At 50.2% G+C, this 11,629-nt stretch overlaps 1 protein-coding gene across 2 annotated transcripts; it reads right to left on the reverse strand.

Annotated features, from left to right (window-relative positions):
- Positions 1–659: 659 nt before the first annotated feature.
- Positions 660–8,755, reverse strand: tmem275a (transmembrane protein 275a). 2 transcript variants are annotated; one of them, XM_029250539.1, is made up of 2 exons: positions 8,383–8,755; positions 660–2,935 (listed from the first exon to the last, which is right to left on the reverse strand). In XM_029250539.1, exon 2 carries the CDS (start codon positions 2,787–2,789, stop codon positions 2,181–2,183), a length of 609 nt encoding a protein of 202 aa, XP_029106372.1. In that variant the 5' UTR covers positions 2,790–2,935; positions 8,383–8,755; the 3' UTR covers positions 660–2,180. The 2 variants fall into 2 exon arrangements, with proteins under 2 accessions (XP_029106372.1, XP_029106373.1); XM_029250540.1 differs by lacking the exon at positions 8,383–8,755 and adding an exon at positions 8,108–8,184.
- Positions 8,756–11,629: the final 2,874 nt, after the last annotated feature.

Below are 11,629 nucleotides of genomic sequence, written 5' to 3' on the forward strand. Positions count from 1 at the left end.
TACCTGTCGCACCTGGAGTTTGCGATCATACGCACAACCCGAGCCGACGTGTCAAGCAACGTGCAATAAAACGTCGCGCTGTTCATTTAAATCAACTCGTGAATCGCAATTTTACGTGTCGGTGTTGGTGATTTAACCGGATGCAGGTCCACGCGTATTTCTGTCAAAATTGGCTGCTCTGTCATTTCGGCTAAAGCCAACTGTCAATCTTAACATCGGAAAGCCATTTCTAAAGTACATGCATATGCAGGGTTGGCAATTTTGAATTAATAGTTGAGAGAGAATTATTGAAACTGTAGCTGCTCTGATATTCCAAAGCCATGACTAGTATGTATGACTAGAATCCTGAGACTGGACCTACATCTGCCATAATATGATCAGCTGCTGTCTTTAATGCATCCATAAGCTTTATGCATTATCACACTGTAACATCACATTCATAGGACAGTAATACATAGTAAAAGGTGTAGTGTACAACTATATACATAATAAGTTGAGAAACAGTCATTTTTGCGTATGTTTACTAAGTGGGGGCCGCGGTGGCGCTCTCTGGCGGGTCTGGGGTTCAAGTTCTGCTCGGGGTGCCTTGCAATGGACTGGCGTTCCATCCTGGGTGTGTCCCCTCCCCTCAAGCCTTATGCCCTGTGTTGGCCGGTTAGGCTCCGGTTCACCTCACCGCAACCCCGCTCGGATCAAGCGGTTTCAGCCAGCGTGCGTGTTTTCTAATTATTATCTTGTATTTTAAGGATGGGGTGGGGTGTTATATGCCAGGGTTCGGGGGGTGGCCTCATACCATCATCTGTGGGTGTGTTCACACTAAACACCCCGGGGTGCCTTGCAAGGACAGGGACAGCACAAAGCGTGCACTGGAAATACGCAGGTGTCTTTGCATTTGAGCGGGTGATGCTCTGCGGTGTTTGGTGAGTCTTGTCCACATGTATTGTCCTGTTGCAGTCTTACTGACGGCGCTGGGCCTGAATAATGACTATGTGGAACATCTAGAACATAACACCATCATTAGACATCGCTCGCACTGCCGGCAACATAAAAATATTGGAATCAACACATACGGGCCAGGAAAACAATTAAAAGCAACATTTAGAGGCCCACTGGGCCCAGTTCAGTCATTTTCTACAATTTGCTGTTGTGATTTATCGTTTTTTTTTTGCAGGGAAAATCCAGGAACGATTCTCTCGCTATGTCGATGAATCCCGTAACGTGCATCTGCTTTATCACAGTTTCGGCACGTGAAATGCAACATACCAATTATTATGTTTTGCAGTGACTTCCTTTGCGAAAAATATTTCCGCATCTCCTTCAGATCAATAATTCATCTGCTGAAACGCAGCCAGAAATAGGGCTGTTTACTTTTTCGACGTCACATGATTGAGAGGCTATTAATATTGAAATGCACAACCGATGTAAACAATTTACCGCTAAAGCATTTCTGTTATTCATCTTTCTTGAAGTGGATTTAAATACCAGTGGGGGGAAATCATTCATATTTCATGGGGTTCCAAGAGGAAACATGTTATACAGGTGTATTCACAGATGCATGAGCCCAAGACATTTCTCGTATTACTGCGAGTTCGTACAGGCGCACTTTCGCCGGAACGTTTCTGTGACGCTGCATGAATATCGGGAGCTCAATCGCGGGCACGATGCCTTGGATATACAGGACGCTGCATGTTGTTCGCTGTACGGCCGTGACCAAAGCACCTCATTGCGTCTACATCAAGATCGTATTCCCACTGTGATCCTTCAGAGTTTCGTTTTTTCTCCGGATCCCGTTGAGAGGAGCTGGTATTTGACAGAAACTCGCGGGCGGCAAAAGCCTTCGTTTCCTGTTATCTGACAGCGCTGGGTCCTTCTCTTACAGACTGCGTTCTGGCGGGGATCTGAGGACGAGAGTATTTTCCTTCCACAAGGCCCTAGCGCTCTTCCTTCGCAGGTCGCCGCACGCTTCCGTTTGTCGAACAACTCCTTGGAGCCTCGTGCCAAATCTCAGAAGGGGCGGAGCTAAAGGAAACGTCTTCTTCCCCGTGGCCGTGGTCTGTAGTCAGACGTGCTGTCGGGTTGCGTGTGGGTCGGCTCAAACCGGGCTCTCCATGGCAACGGGGTAAAGTTGGAGCCGCCCGTGCAGAATGCGTTAGAGGGCAGCAGCGGGCGCCCCCTCTCCGCTAGGTGGCAGCGGCATCGCAGGGCAGGTTGAGCTGGACGGCTCCACCGCCGACGGAGGAGGCGGAGTAGCAGGCGGAGCTGGGTCCGTTCCCCTCCATGGTGAAAAGCTTGCAAGCCCGCTGCACGGGGACGGCGGCGGGGCCCTGGACGGGGATGGGGTTCGGGGCCTCGGGGGAGGGGCTGGAGGCACGGGAGGACCCCTGGGAGTTGGTGGGGCTTAGCTGCACGGCAGTAGTGTCCTGAAGGGTGTGTTCGCTAGTCTCGATCTCAAAGGCGGCGCCGCCCGCCCGGGCTAACCCGAGGCCGCCGCCCCCTTTGGGCCTGCGCGAGCCCTGCGCGGGCGGCCGGCGGCTGCACACGCAACACGCGCCGAAGAAGGCGAAGGCCACCAGCAGAAGGATGGGCCCGATGATGATGGGCGGGTTGCTGGCAGGGAGCAGCGTGCCGAAGGCGAAGGCCCCCACCAGGGTGATATTGATGCCCGCTAGCATGATGCACAGCCCGCAGGCGCAGCAGAGTGCAGGGGATGGAAGACCCTGCGGCCTGGTCTTCTTCTTGGCTGGCTTCTTGGGCACGGAGGTGCTGGAGTTCATGTCTGTGAACATCATTTCTGAACCGATTGTGTGGCGGGGCAGGAAGGGGCAGGAAGGGGCAGGATATGGGGTCTGACGTTGCCTCCCTACGCCCTACGGAGACAGAACCCTGCTCTCGGGGCTGAAACCTGTCGGGACGGACATGACCTCCTCGCAGGCACCTGAGACAGAGACAAACAGAGACCCACACTTGAGGAGAGTAATAAATCAAATCCAATTTGCACTTAATTAGAGCACCAATTACACTGACCTTACATTAGATGGCATTTTTCACAAGTTTGTTTTAAAGGAAAATGTGTCTCCGCCCCAGGGTGACATTCAGTCCTTTGGAAATTATGAAAAGTACTTTCCGCATCGCAAAGCCGTGCCGCCTGACGGTGCTATTTAATGATCGGGGAAGGCTTCCCTGCTGCGCCGAAAGTCGGGCGCGTTTGCTTCAAAGGGAAACAAGATCAGAACTGGCTTCTCTCGCCCGAGCCCCTGCAGGGGTCGCATACCGCAGTCCGCAGATCAAGGAGGCCTGGCTGCTTAACTCCGACCTCAGCAACGCCAGCACTAGCCGGAAGTAGCCGGGAGGTAGCATTGCAGAGACGGGGAGAGGGGTGCTGGGCACTGCTGAGCAACCAAATTGTGGAACAGACCATCTGCCTCCACCGAGCAGCCAGCTATGAAGAGGAAAAACTGAGATCAAGGTGCTTGGATATGGATTTCATTTTGACAGCTCTGATACGCTGACTAAAGCTGCTTGTTCCAAGCGGGGTCGCGGCAAACCGGAGCCTAGCCCTGCAACGCAAGGCGCGAGGCTGGAGGGGGAGGGGACGCACCCAGGACGGGACGCCAGTGGGTCGCAAGGCACCCCAAGCGGGACTCGAACCCCAGACCCACCGGAGAGAAGGACCTGGCGAAACCCGCCGCGCCACCGCACCCCCGCCAATAAGAATGATATATTTATTTATTTATAAGATAGCTGATCGTATTTTTCACTGGCGCAATTCAGGTTAAGTACCTCGCTCAAGGGGGGATCCTGGGAGCAAATTCAAAGGTGGGTTTGCAACGTGACAGCTCTAACCGCTGCGCCACCTGCTGTCCTGTGACACTTTTATCATTTGCTGCTGAACATGTTCCACAGAGTGCTGTTCCAGTACAGCACTTACATTCTCCTGCCCTCTGATTTTCGCTGTTAATATTATTATTAGCGCTGAATTGCTTCAGCAGCCCCAACCCTAACCCTAACCCTCACGGCCAAGTATGTGACGGTAAGCACCATGTTTTACCTGCTGCCCATTAAAAGACACAGTTTTTATTATTGGCTGTCAAGTATAGCTTTGGCAGAGCGTCTGGCCCATTGTTTGTTGAGGAGGACTGCTGGGTTCCCTGGTGCGATTATAAGTGAAAGGGAAATATTTTGAAACAGCGGCAGCAGGCAAATCTTTGTCTTTGGCAAGAAGCGCAGACCACAGACTGGCCAGGGCGCCACCACAATTACAGCCAGGCGACATGTTTACTGCCCGGTCCAGTAGAGATTAACGTGCGCCTTCCCTCATCACTATGGTTGAGTGTTGAGCGGTCGTTGGCGCGGGAAGACTCTATCCATCGACCTGCCTTCCCTCTCTTTAATTTCCTTCCAATAATATCACAGGAGCTCCGAATCTAATTCCTTTCATTCTGATTCTATCATCCATCATGGTAATTTCCAAATCTAATTGCGTTCGCTCTAATTCCATGTGTGACAGAAACTCCCATCATTCTATGTCTACATGCACACGCAGGGAACTCGAGAACTCCTTTGTCACACATTGAATTGGATATATTAAGTACTTTCTGGTGCATCCTAATACTCTTACCCTCTTCAGGAAAGTGACTAATTTGCTTCAGAAATCACCCAGCTATATGTATGGGAAAGCTTTGGTCAAGAAGGGGGTAACAGACACACACACACACACACACACACAGTCTGAGAACACTTGTCTCAAACAGGGTCGCAGCGAACCAGAGCCTAACCTGGCAACACAGGGCATAAGGCTGGAGAGAGAGGGATACGCCCAGGACAGGACGCCAGTCTACCACAAGGCACCCCAAGCAGGAGTCAAACCCCAGACCCACCAGAGAGCAGGACCCAGCCAAGCCTGCTGCACCACTCTGGCCATTAACATGATATGTACTTTAAAATTTTATGGAGGTGCAAGTTCTGCTACAAAGTGTCGGTCAACTGTAGGAGAAGATTGCTAAGCAAATGATCTTTTTAATGTCTGAAATGTAAGGTCTCAAAAAATCACAACGGTCAAGAGATCTGCAGGAAGTCTTACAAAACATTTTATTCCACACCACTACCTAAGACCTTAAAGCCTTTGACTGTGCTTGTGGGATATCCCTGAACATCACAGCAGCTTCCGCAATAAAACTGTGGCTGTTTGGTCTTTCACATGTGGATGTTAACTTTGGCAATTTTCCAAGAGTGGTGGGACAACGGAGCGCCACTGAGTTTTAGATTGCTTTATTCTATGTTTGGTATGTGCAGTTTCTCAGTGGATGAGCCACCAGGCATTGCTGCTTGGGTGAGATCAACAAATCAAAAAAAAAAAAAAACCTGACTTTTTCAGCTTGACCTAGAGGCTTGTTGGTTTTTCAGCTCTCCTTCAACCCCTAAGAGCAGAGGACTCATTGCCAGCAGCAGGTCAGGTGTACAAGTCTAGGACACTTCCCTTGACAATCTATAGATATCACACTCTAGATCTTCCCCTGTGGACTTTCTTTTCTTGAACTTCCAGTTGTTCAACTGGCAAAAACACCTCCAGATTCCACTTTATTGTCCTACCCTCATCCTATCACTCCTAACTCTGATGGAGGAAAGCACACACAAATTTTCAGAACCACTTGTCCCAGACAGGGTCGCGGGGAACTGGAGCCTACCCGGCAACACAGGGCATAAGGTCGGAGAGGGAGGGGACACACCCAGGACGGGACGCCAGTCCGTCACAAGGCACCCCAAGCGGGACTCGAACCCCAGACCCACCAGAGAGCAAGACCCCGCTCCAACCCACCGCGCCACCGCGCCACCGCACCCCCTGGAGGGAAGCAAACCTGGATAAATATGAATAAATGCATAAATGGTACATCCTCTCCAACCTTCCACCTTCCCCATGATCATCCTAGATGTGGGTCTCCTACAGTTTCTCAATGTCCGGGAATGCACAGTTTTACTGGAGCTCGAATTCATCAGTCAGGCTGCAAGGCCAGAAAAGTCTGTGCAGAAGAAAAAAATTGTCATTTTTCAGAGGTAGTCTTTAAACTGCCAAAGTTTAACTTGAGAATCCAGCAATATTTTTAATAGGTCAGGATGGGTCTTATTAGAATTACGAGAGTGCTGGGATTGCTGTGCCTTCGGGATGCAAATGTCACTCATTTTCGGATTAGGAGGCTATACAGCTTTGGGAAACCAGGAGTATCACACTGCATTATTCCTCCCCTGGGCCTGTCTATGGTTACTGCAGAAAAAATAAATTGAAGGAAAACAAAACATTAATTCACCTTTGCCGCTTCAAGCACATTTCCATATGCCGTTCTTGCAACTCGTGCGACTGTCACAGTGCACTCAATATAAAGTGATGCACAAAAAATAGGGAAAGGTATTTGTTTCCTCTTCCTTTGACCCAGGATTTCTTTTCAGCTCGACTTGCCTGCTCCAGGTACGTTTTCTCATTAAACCCTGCTCAGCCCACCTTCTTTTTAACTTCATTTTGCTGAGGTTTCATTCTTGATGTTAACTCAAAAATTGTTTCTTCCCAATCTAGAATACATTATCAGTTGGAAAGAGAGACTCCTGCAGAATCTGCGACACTCTACAGCCTGGTGCTTTGGGTCTTGGTAGGAGCGGAGGAAATCAGGTCAAGTGTAGCACTTGGCCAAGCATCAGACATCAGATGTTAGGGGTATCTAAGACACCAGTTTGGTCCCTTCTACACCACTTTAGGCAGATAATTAACAGCGGTCACAAGGCACATTACGTGATCTAAGGGTTTTGGTGCAAAGGACATCACCCTCACGCTTTTACACTGGACCAATCAGCCGGCAAAATGTGGAAAGGGGTGACAAACGCCAGGTGCACAAGTGCATAATCCCTCCTCTTAATTCCTGCGTGGAAGTAAAAACTTGTCAAACCGTCTCACCCTTTCCTCCAGCTATTCGACTCGAGTTTACGATTTAATACGTTTCATCTGTTTATGCAGATGGATGTTTACAAAACTAATTCAGTTTAAGTACATGTTAGGGATGCAAACAGCTGTTACCCTCGCGGAATTTGATCGCACGGCCATTGAATCAGCAGTCGGAGCCATCTGCTGCCAGCGACAGTTCCCTCGCTCGCCGGGAAGTCTCGTGCTGATGCAAGGCCTCAACTGGTTAAGACCTTAAGTCTGGCTCTCGAGGTAATTTATTTTATACACTCGTAACTGTTCTCACAAGTGATGATCCATTATGATTGCCACCAAAAAGCAGATCACCCGCTAAACTCTCCAGCCTCCTGCCTTCTGGAGCCGATATTTCAAACTGAACGGAGCCCTGGGAAATACTTTTGGAAATACTGGGGATTCCTGCTTAGGCTAAATCCCCGTCCCTTAGCTATTAGTACAGCTTATGGATGGAACACATGATGTTTTCCAGCACAACTCGCACTGTTTCCAAGTTATGAACTCATGATGTTCATAAATATTAAATGTAAAAAATATTAATTCAAGCTCTTTAAGTGTTTAAACTATATATTCCATTCGTTCAAAGAACCACCTCTGCTGCAAGAATTCCAGTTTTTGTTACTGTCACCCGCAGGGGGCGTGATGGTGCAGTGGGTTGGACTGGGTTCTGCTCTCCAGTGGGTCTGGGGTTCAAGTCCTGCTTGGGGTGCCTTGTGACAGACTGGTGTCCCGTCCTGGGTGCATCCCCTCCCCCTCCAGCCTCACGCCCTGTGTTGCTGGGTTATGCTCCAGCTCCCTGCGACCCCATATGGGAAAAGCGGTTCTCACAATGTGTGTGTGTGTGTGTGTGTGTGTGTGTTACTGTCACCCTGAAGTTCTCACCTGATCACAGGAGCTCGGCATCACAGAAAGCCACGTTGTCCTCGGAGGACAAAGCGAGCCAAATGCTTTAAGTCCTATGATTTTCCCACACTGGCCTTACTTTTGGGTGTAAAGGAGGGAACGTGGCCTTGCGGACACATGGAGGAGACCCGTCGCGTGTTGCGGTTCCGCGGTCCGCCGCGCGCATCCAGGCACATGGTGGGGTGTGGGGGGGGGGGGGGGGGCTCTCAGACAACTACTGCCACACGGTTCGGTTCTGCTTACCAAGCTCTTCTTCTGGGTCACTGGAGTTCCCAGCTCCCAGACCCTCGAGGGCAGGAGGAGGGTGTCCTCCCCGCAACCCCTTCCTCCACCCCCACCCCTCACCGCGTCTCTTCCAGACCCAGCCAGACGAGCCGCGTCCTCCGCGGTGCTGAAACGAAACGGAGCGACACGCGCAGCCGGATCCGAGGCGAAGCGAGTCCTCGGACGACGCCTCAGGAAGACGCTCCTTGAAACCTGCGCGAGACATAAATCAGAGCAGAGGCAGGGTGCGTTACCTCGGCTCCTGGGCGGGTGCGGCGAGGGCAGCGCTGCTCGGCGGGACTCGCGGGGACGCCGAGACCCTTCATCATCCTGCGGGAAGCGCAGCCGGCTTGCGCGCGCGCGCACGTGACGCGCTCTGGCAGCTCCGTGGTGGAGGCGGCGCGGGACCGACCGAGCGCGTTCCCAGGCGATGCGGCTTGGATGTCCACTCGAGCGCAGCTGAGCGAGCCGAGAGATGTGGAGGACTTGCCAAAAACTGTCCTCCTCGTTCGTCTTCGGCCGGACTGAGTCCGCGCCGCTCAGCGTCTCGTTCCGTCTTCGAGAAGAGACTCCATCGCAGCGCTGTCAAAGTCGGGAGCGCGGCTGTGTCGGAGGTGTTCAGGGACAGAGCGGACTTCTCGACGCTTTCTTTCCACCCCCCTCCCTCCCCTCGTCCCCCTCCCCCGCCAACACACAGAGTCTCTCAGCTCCCCTGCGCGCTCCCGTGCCGCTTTGCCGCGAACGCGCGACCGAGGCGAGAGCTCCGGGTGCTGAAACACAAAGACTCCGCTCTTAGTCATCAAGTCATTTCACATTGGGCAAAACCATCTTTTTCTCTCCATCCAATAGAAATACAAATCTTAAATAACCCCCCGGGATGAATAATCTATATTTCATATCACCCCAGTGCAATCCGATCCACTGAGGAAAAATTGTTAGACGGGCAGCGCGTGAAAGCAGGGACCGAATCTGAGACCAAGGAGAGCAGTTTACATTCGAGTCATAGCTAACGTACGGAATTTTGATATAGAATTCTGAAACTATGAGTATGATGTGCTCGAAAATACCCGGTGATCCTATTCCCCCCGGCTGACATACACTTGGGCATCGGACCAAAGGCGCACACCTGTGGTGCTGATGCTGGTTCCTTACGGTTGTACCGTTAGAGAAAACACTGAGTTCAGTATATTGGTGACCTGCCCTCATCCTCCTCTCACTCATTCAATTCATTGTCTTGTGGGAAGCAAGTTTTACCCCCCTCCGCTATGGGCCTAGGTCAAAGCTCACGAGTAAGAGTCGGTAAATTGGAGAATCTCGTCTTTTTTTTTTTTTTTTTTTTTTTTTCCAATCGACACAATGCTGCACGTTTTATTCATGGTCTCCCGTTGGCTGCACATCAGGAACACAGGGATCCTTTCCCGCTCGGTGGAAGCAGCCTTTCCTATTGTGCTCCTTTGAATATTTACCCACACACACATATAATACAGATACACACCTGGGCAACCGAGTTATCTGCGTTTCCTTGGGGGAAACGGTATCGTGTTTGCCGAAATTAAAATGTAGGCCGTAAGGGTTTGTTGGGATTGGGGGAGTTGCGGGGAAGAACGTGGCGGAAGAGGTGATGGTCCAACTAGAGGCCCCCTCCCCGAGCCATGCAGATGCAGGAATAATCTGTTTTGTGAATATGCATGTGCGTTAGCGTGTGGGTGCCTGCGTGGGCCTCCAGACTCTGCAGCTGCTGAAGAAAGTGGCGGAAGCTCCTGTTTGTTCTCCACCGAAGGAGGTTGTATCGCCTTACTATGACTTCATTCATCAGTATCCGTGTTCATTCATCCCGCCCGCGTGGTTAGGTGACTCAGTAGGTGTTTTCTTGGTGCGTCAGCGTCCTGTGTTTGCGGAACACGCTGATCTTTGCCGGGATCCCCGAGTCTCCCCTTTGCGACGTGCCTCTGAAGTACTTTTTGCTTATTGACATCAGTTGTATAACTCGGAAATTACTAGGAAATCAAGGTGTTTTGTGTTTCCCGAAGTTTCTAAACGACTGCATGTTTTTTAGAGCTCAGGGACTATATGAAAACTTCAGTATTAGTCATTTGTCAATATTTTGGTATGATCTGAAGTTGCGCTATAGCCAGAGTCTCCCTTTTTTATGTCAGTGTAAATGGATATCTACTGTTTTTTTTTTTTTTTGGAAAAGTTTTCAATCCAAACAGCTTCATTATATACAATAGTCAAAATACACACACATCGACTGAAGCCGCTTATCCCGGGGGGGGGGGTCGCCGCGGCGAGCCGGAGCCTAACCCAGTAACACAGGGCACAAGGCTGGAAGGGGAGGGCATGCACCCAGGATGGGACGCCAGTCCATCGCAAGGCACCCCAAGCAGGACTTGAACCCCAGACCCACCAGAGAGCGTGTGCAGGCCAAACCCACCGTGCCCCCGTACTTGAACTAATTGTATGAAATATAAAATAGTTTTTGCAAGTTACATGCCGCTAAATTTATCCATAAAATAAATCCATTTCAGTGGCGCTATGTTGGGAAAATATGTTGAATTTATGGAATTTGATTAGATAGTTACAGGGGGCACAGTGGCGCAGCGGGTTTGGCTGAGTCCTGCTCTCTGGTGGGTCTGGGGTTCGAGTCCCGCTTGGGGTGCCTTGCAATGGCCTAGCGTCCCATCCTGGGTGTGTGCCCTCCCCCTCTATCCCTATGCCCTGTGTTGTCAGTTTATGCTCCAGTTCCCTGCGACCCTGCTTGGGATACGTGGTTTCAGATGTGTGTGTGTGTGTGTGATCAAATAGTTTCCAAGTAAATAACTATGCACCTGTCCTGAAAGCAAAAGTGTCCTTTCAATCCGCAGCACTGTTGTAAAGGTACATATTAACATGACTGTCCATAAAGTACAAAACACTAGATCAGACACTTGAAACAAAAGATTTTACATAAGGGACAATATCATTCTTTCTGTCCATACATCAAGTATCTATAACCGCTGGTGACACCTTGAATGAGACGCCAGTCCATCACCGTCGTTCTTTTCTCTTGGGCTGAATTAAGACAAGTGCAGCAGAGACATGCAAATGTATGCATGCATGATGGTGGGTATCTGATGAGAAGTGCACATCTGTGATGGATAACATCTGGCGACGGCTTTAATAAACCAACTTTTCAAGCGCCTTGTGCCTTGTTATCGAAAACACCGAAGAACCTCGAACTGAAAAAAGAAAAGTTCCAACAGCGAAATGACATTCTTGCTCATCCACGTGCAACAAAAGCCGTGCCGTGCATCTTCCAACCATTTCTTGTAATCGTAACAGAGAAATTAGAGTGGTTCAGAACAAGTCCTCCATCATCTTCTGTGTTTTTCAAGGGCATGGTGTAAAGCTTTTTGGCCGGTGAAGGTTTGTGTGAATTTTCAGTGGCTCTTCTTCTCTCTCTCCTCTTTCTCTTTCATCCTTTGACATGTCGCTACCTCTCAGTACCATCGCACATTGTGA

The sequence above is a fragment of the Scleropages formosus genome, chromosome 3, assembly GCF_900964775.1.
Source record: "Scleropages formosus chromosome 3, fSclFor1.1, whole genome shotgun sequence".
Lineage (NCBI taxonomy): Eukaryota > Metazoa > Chordata > Actinopteri > Osteoglossiformes > Osteoglossidae > Scleropages > Scleropages formosus.

Bases quoted from the DNA above. Each gene is read 5' to 3' on its own strand.
- tmem275a (XM_029250539.1), bottom strand. From the start codon at position 2,789: ATGATGTTCACAGACATGAACTCCAGCACCTCCGTGCCCAAGAAGCCA.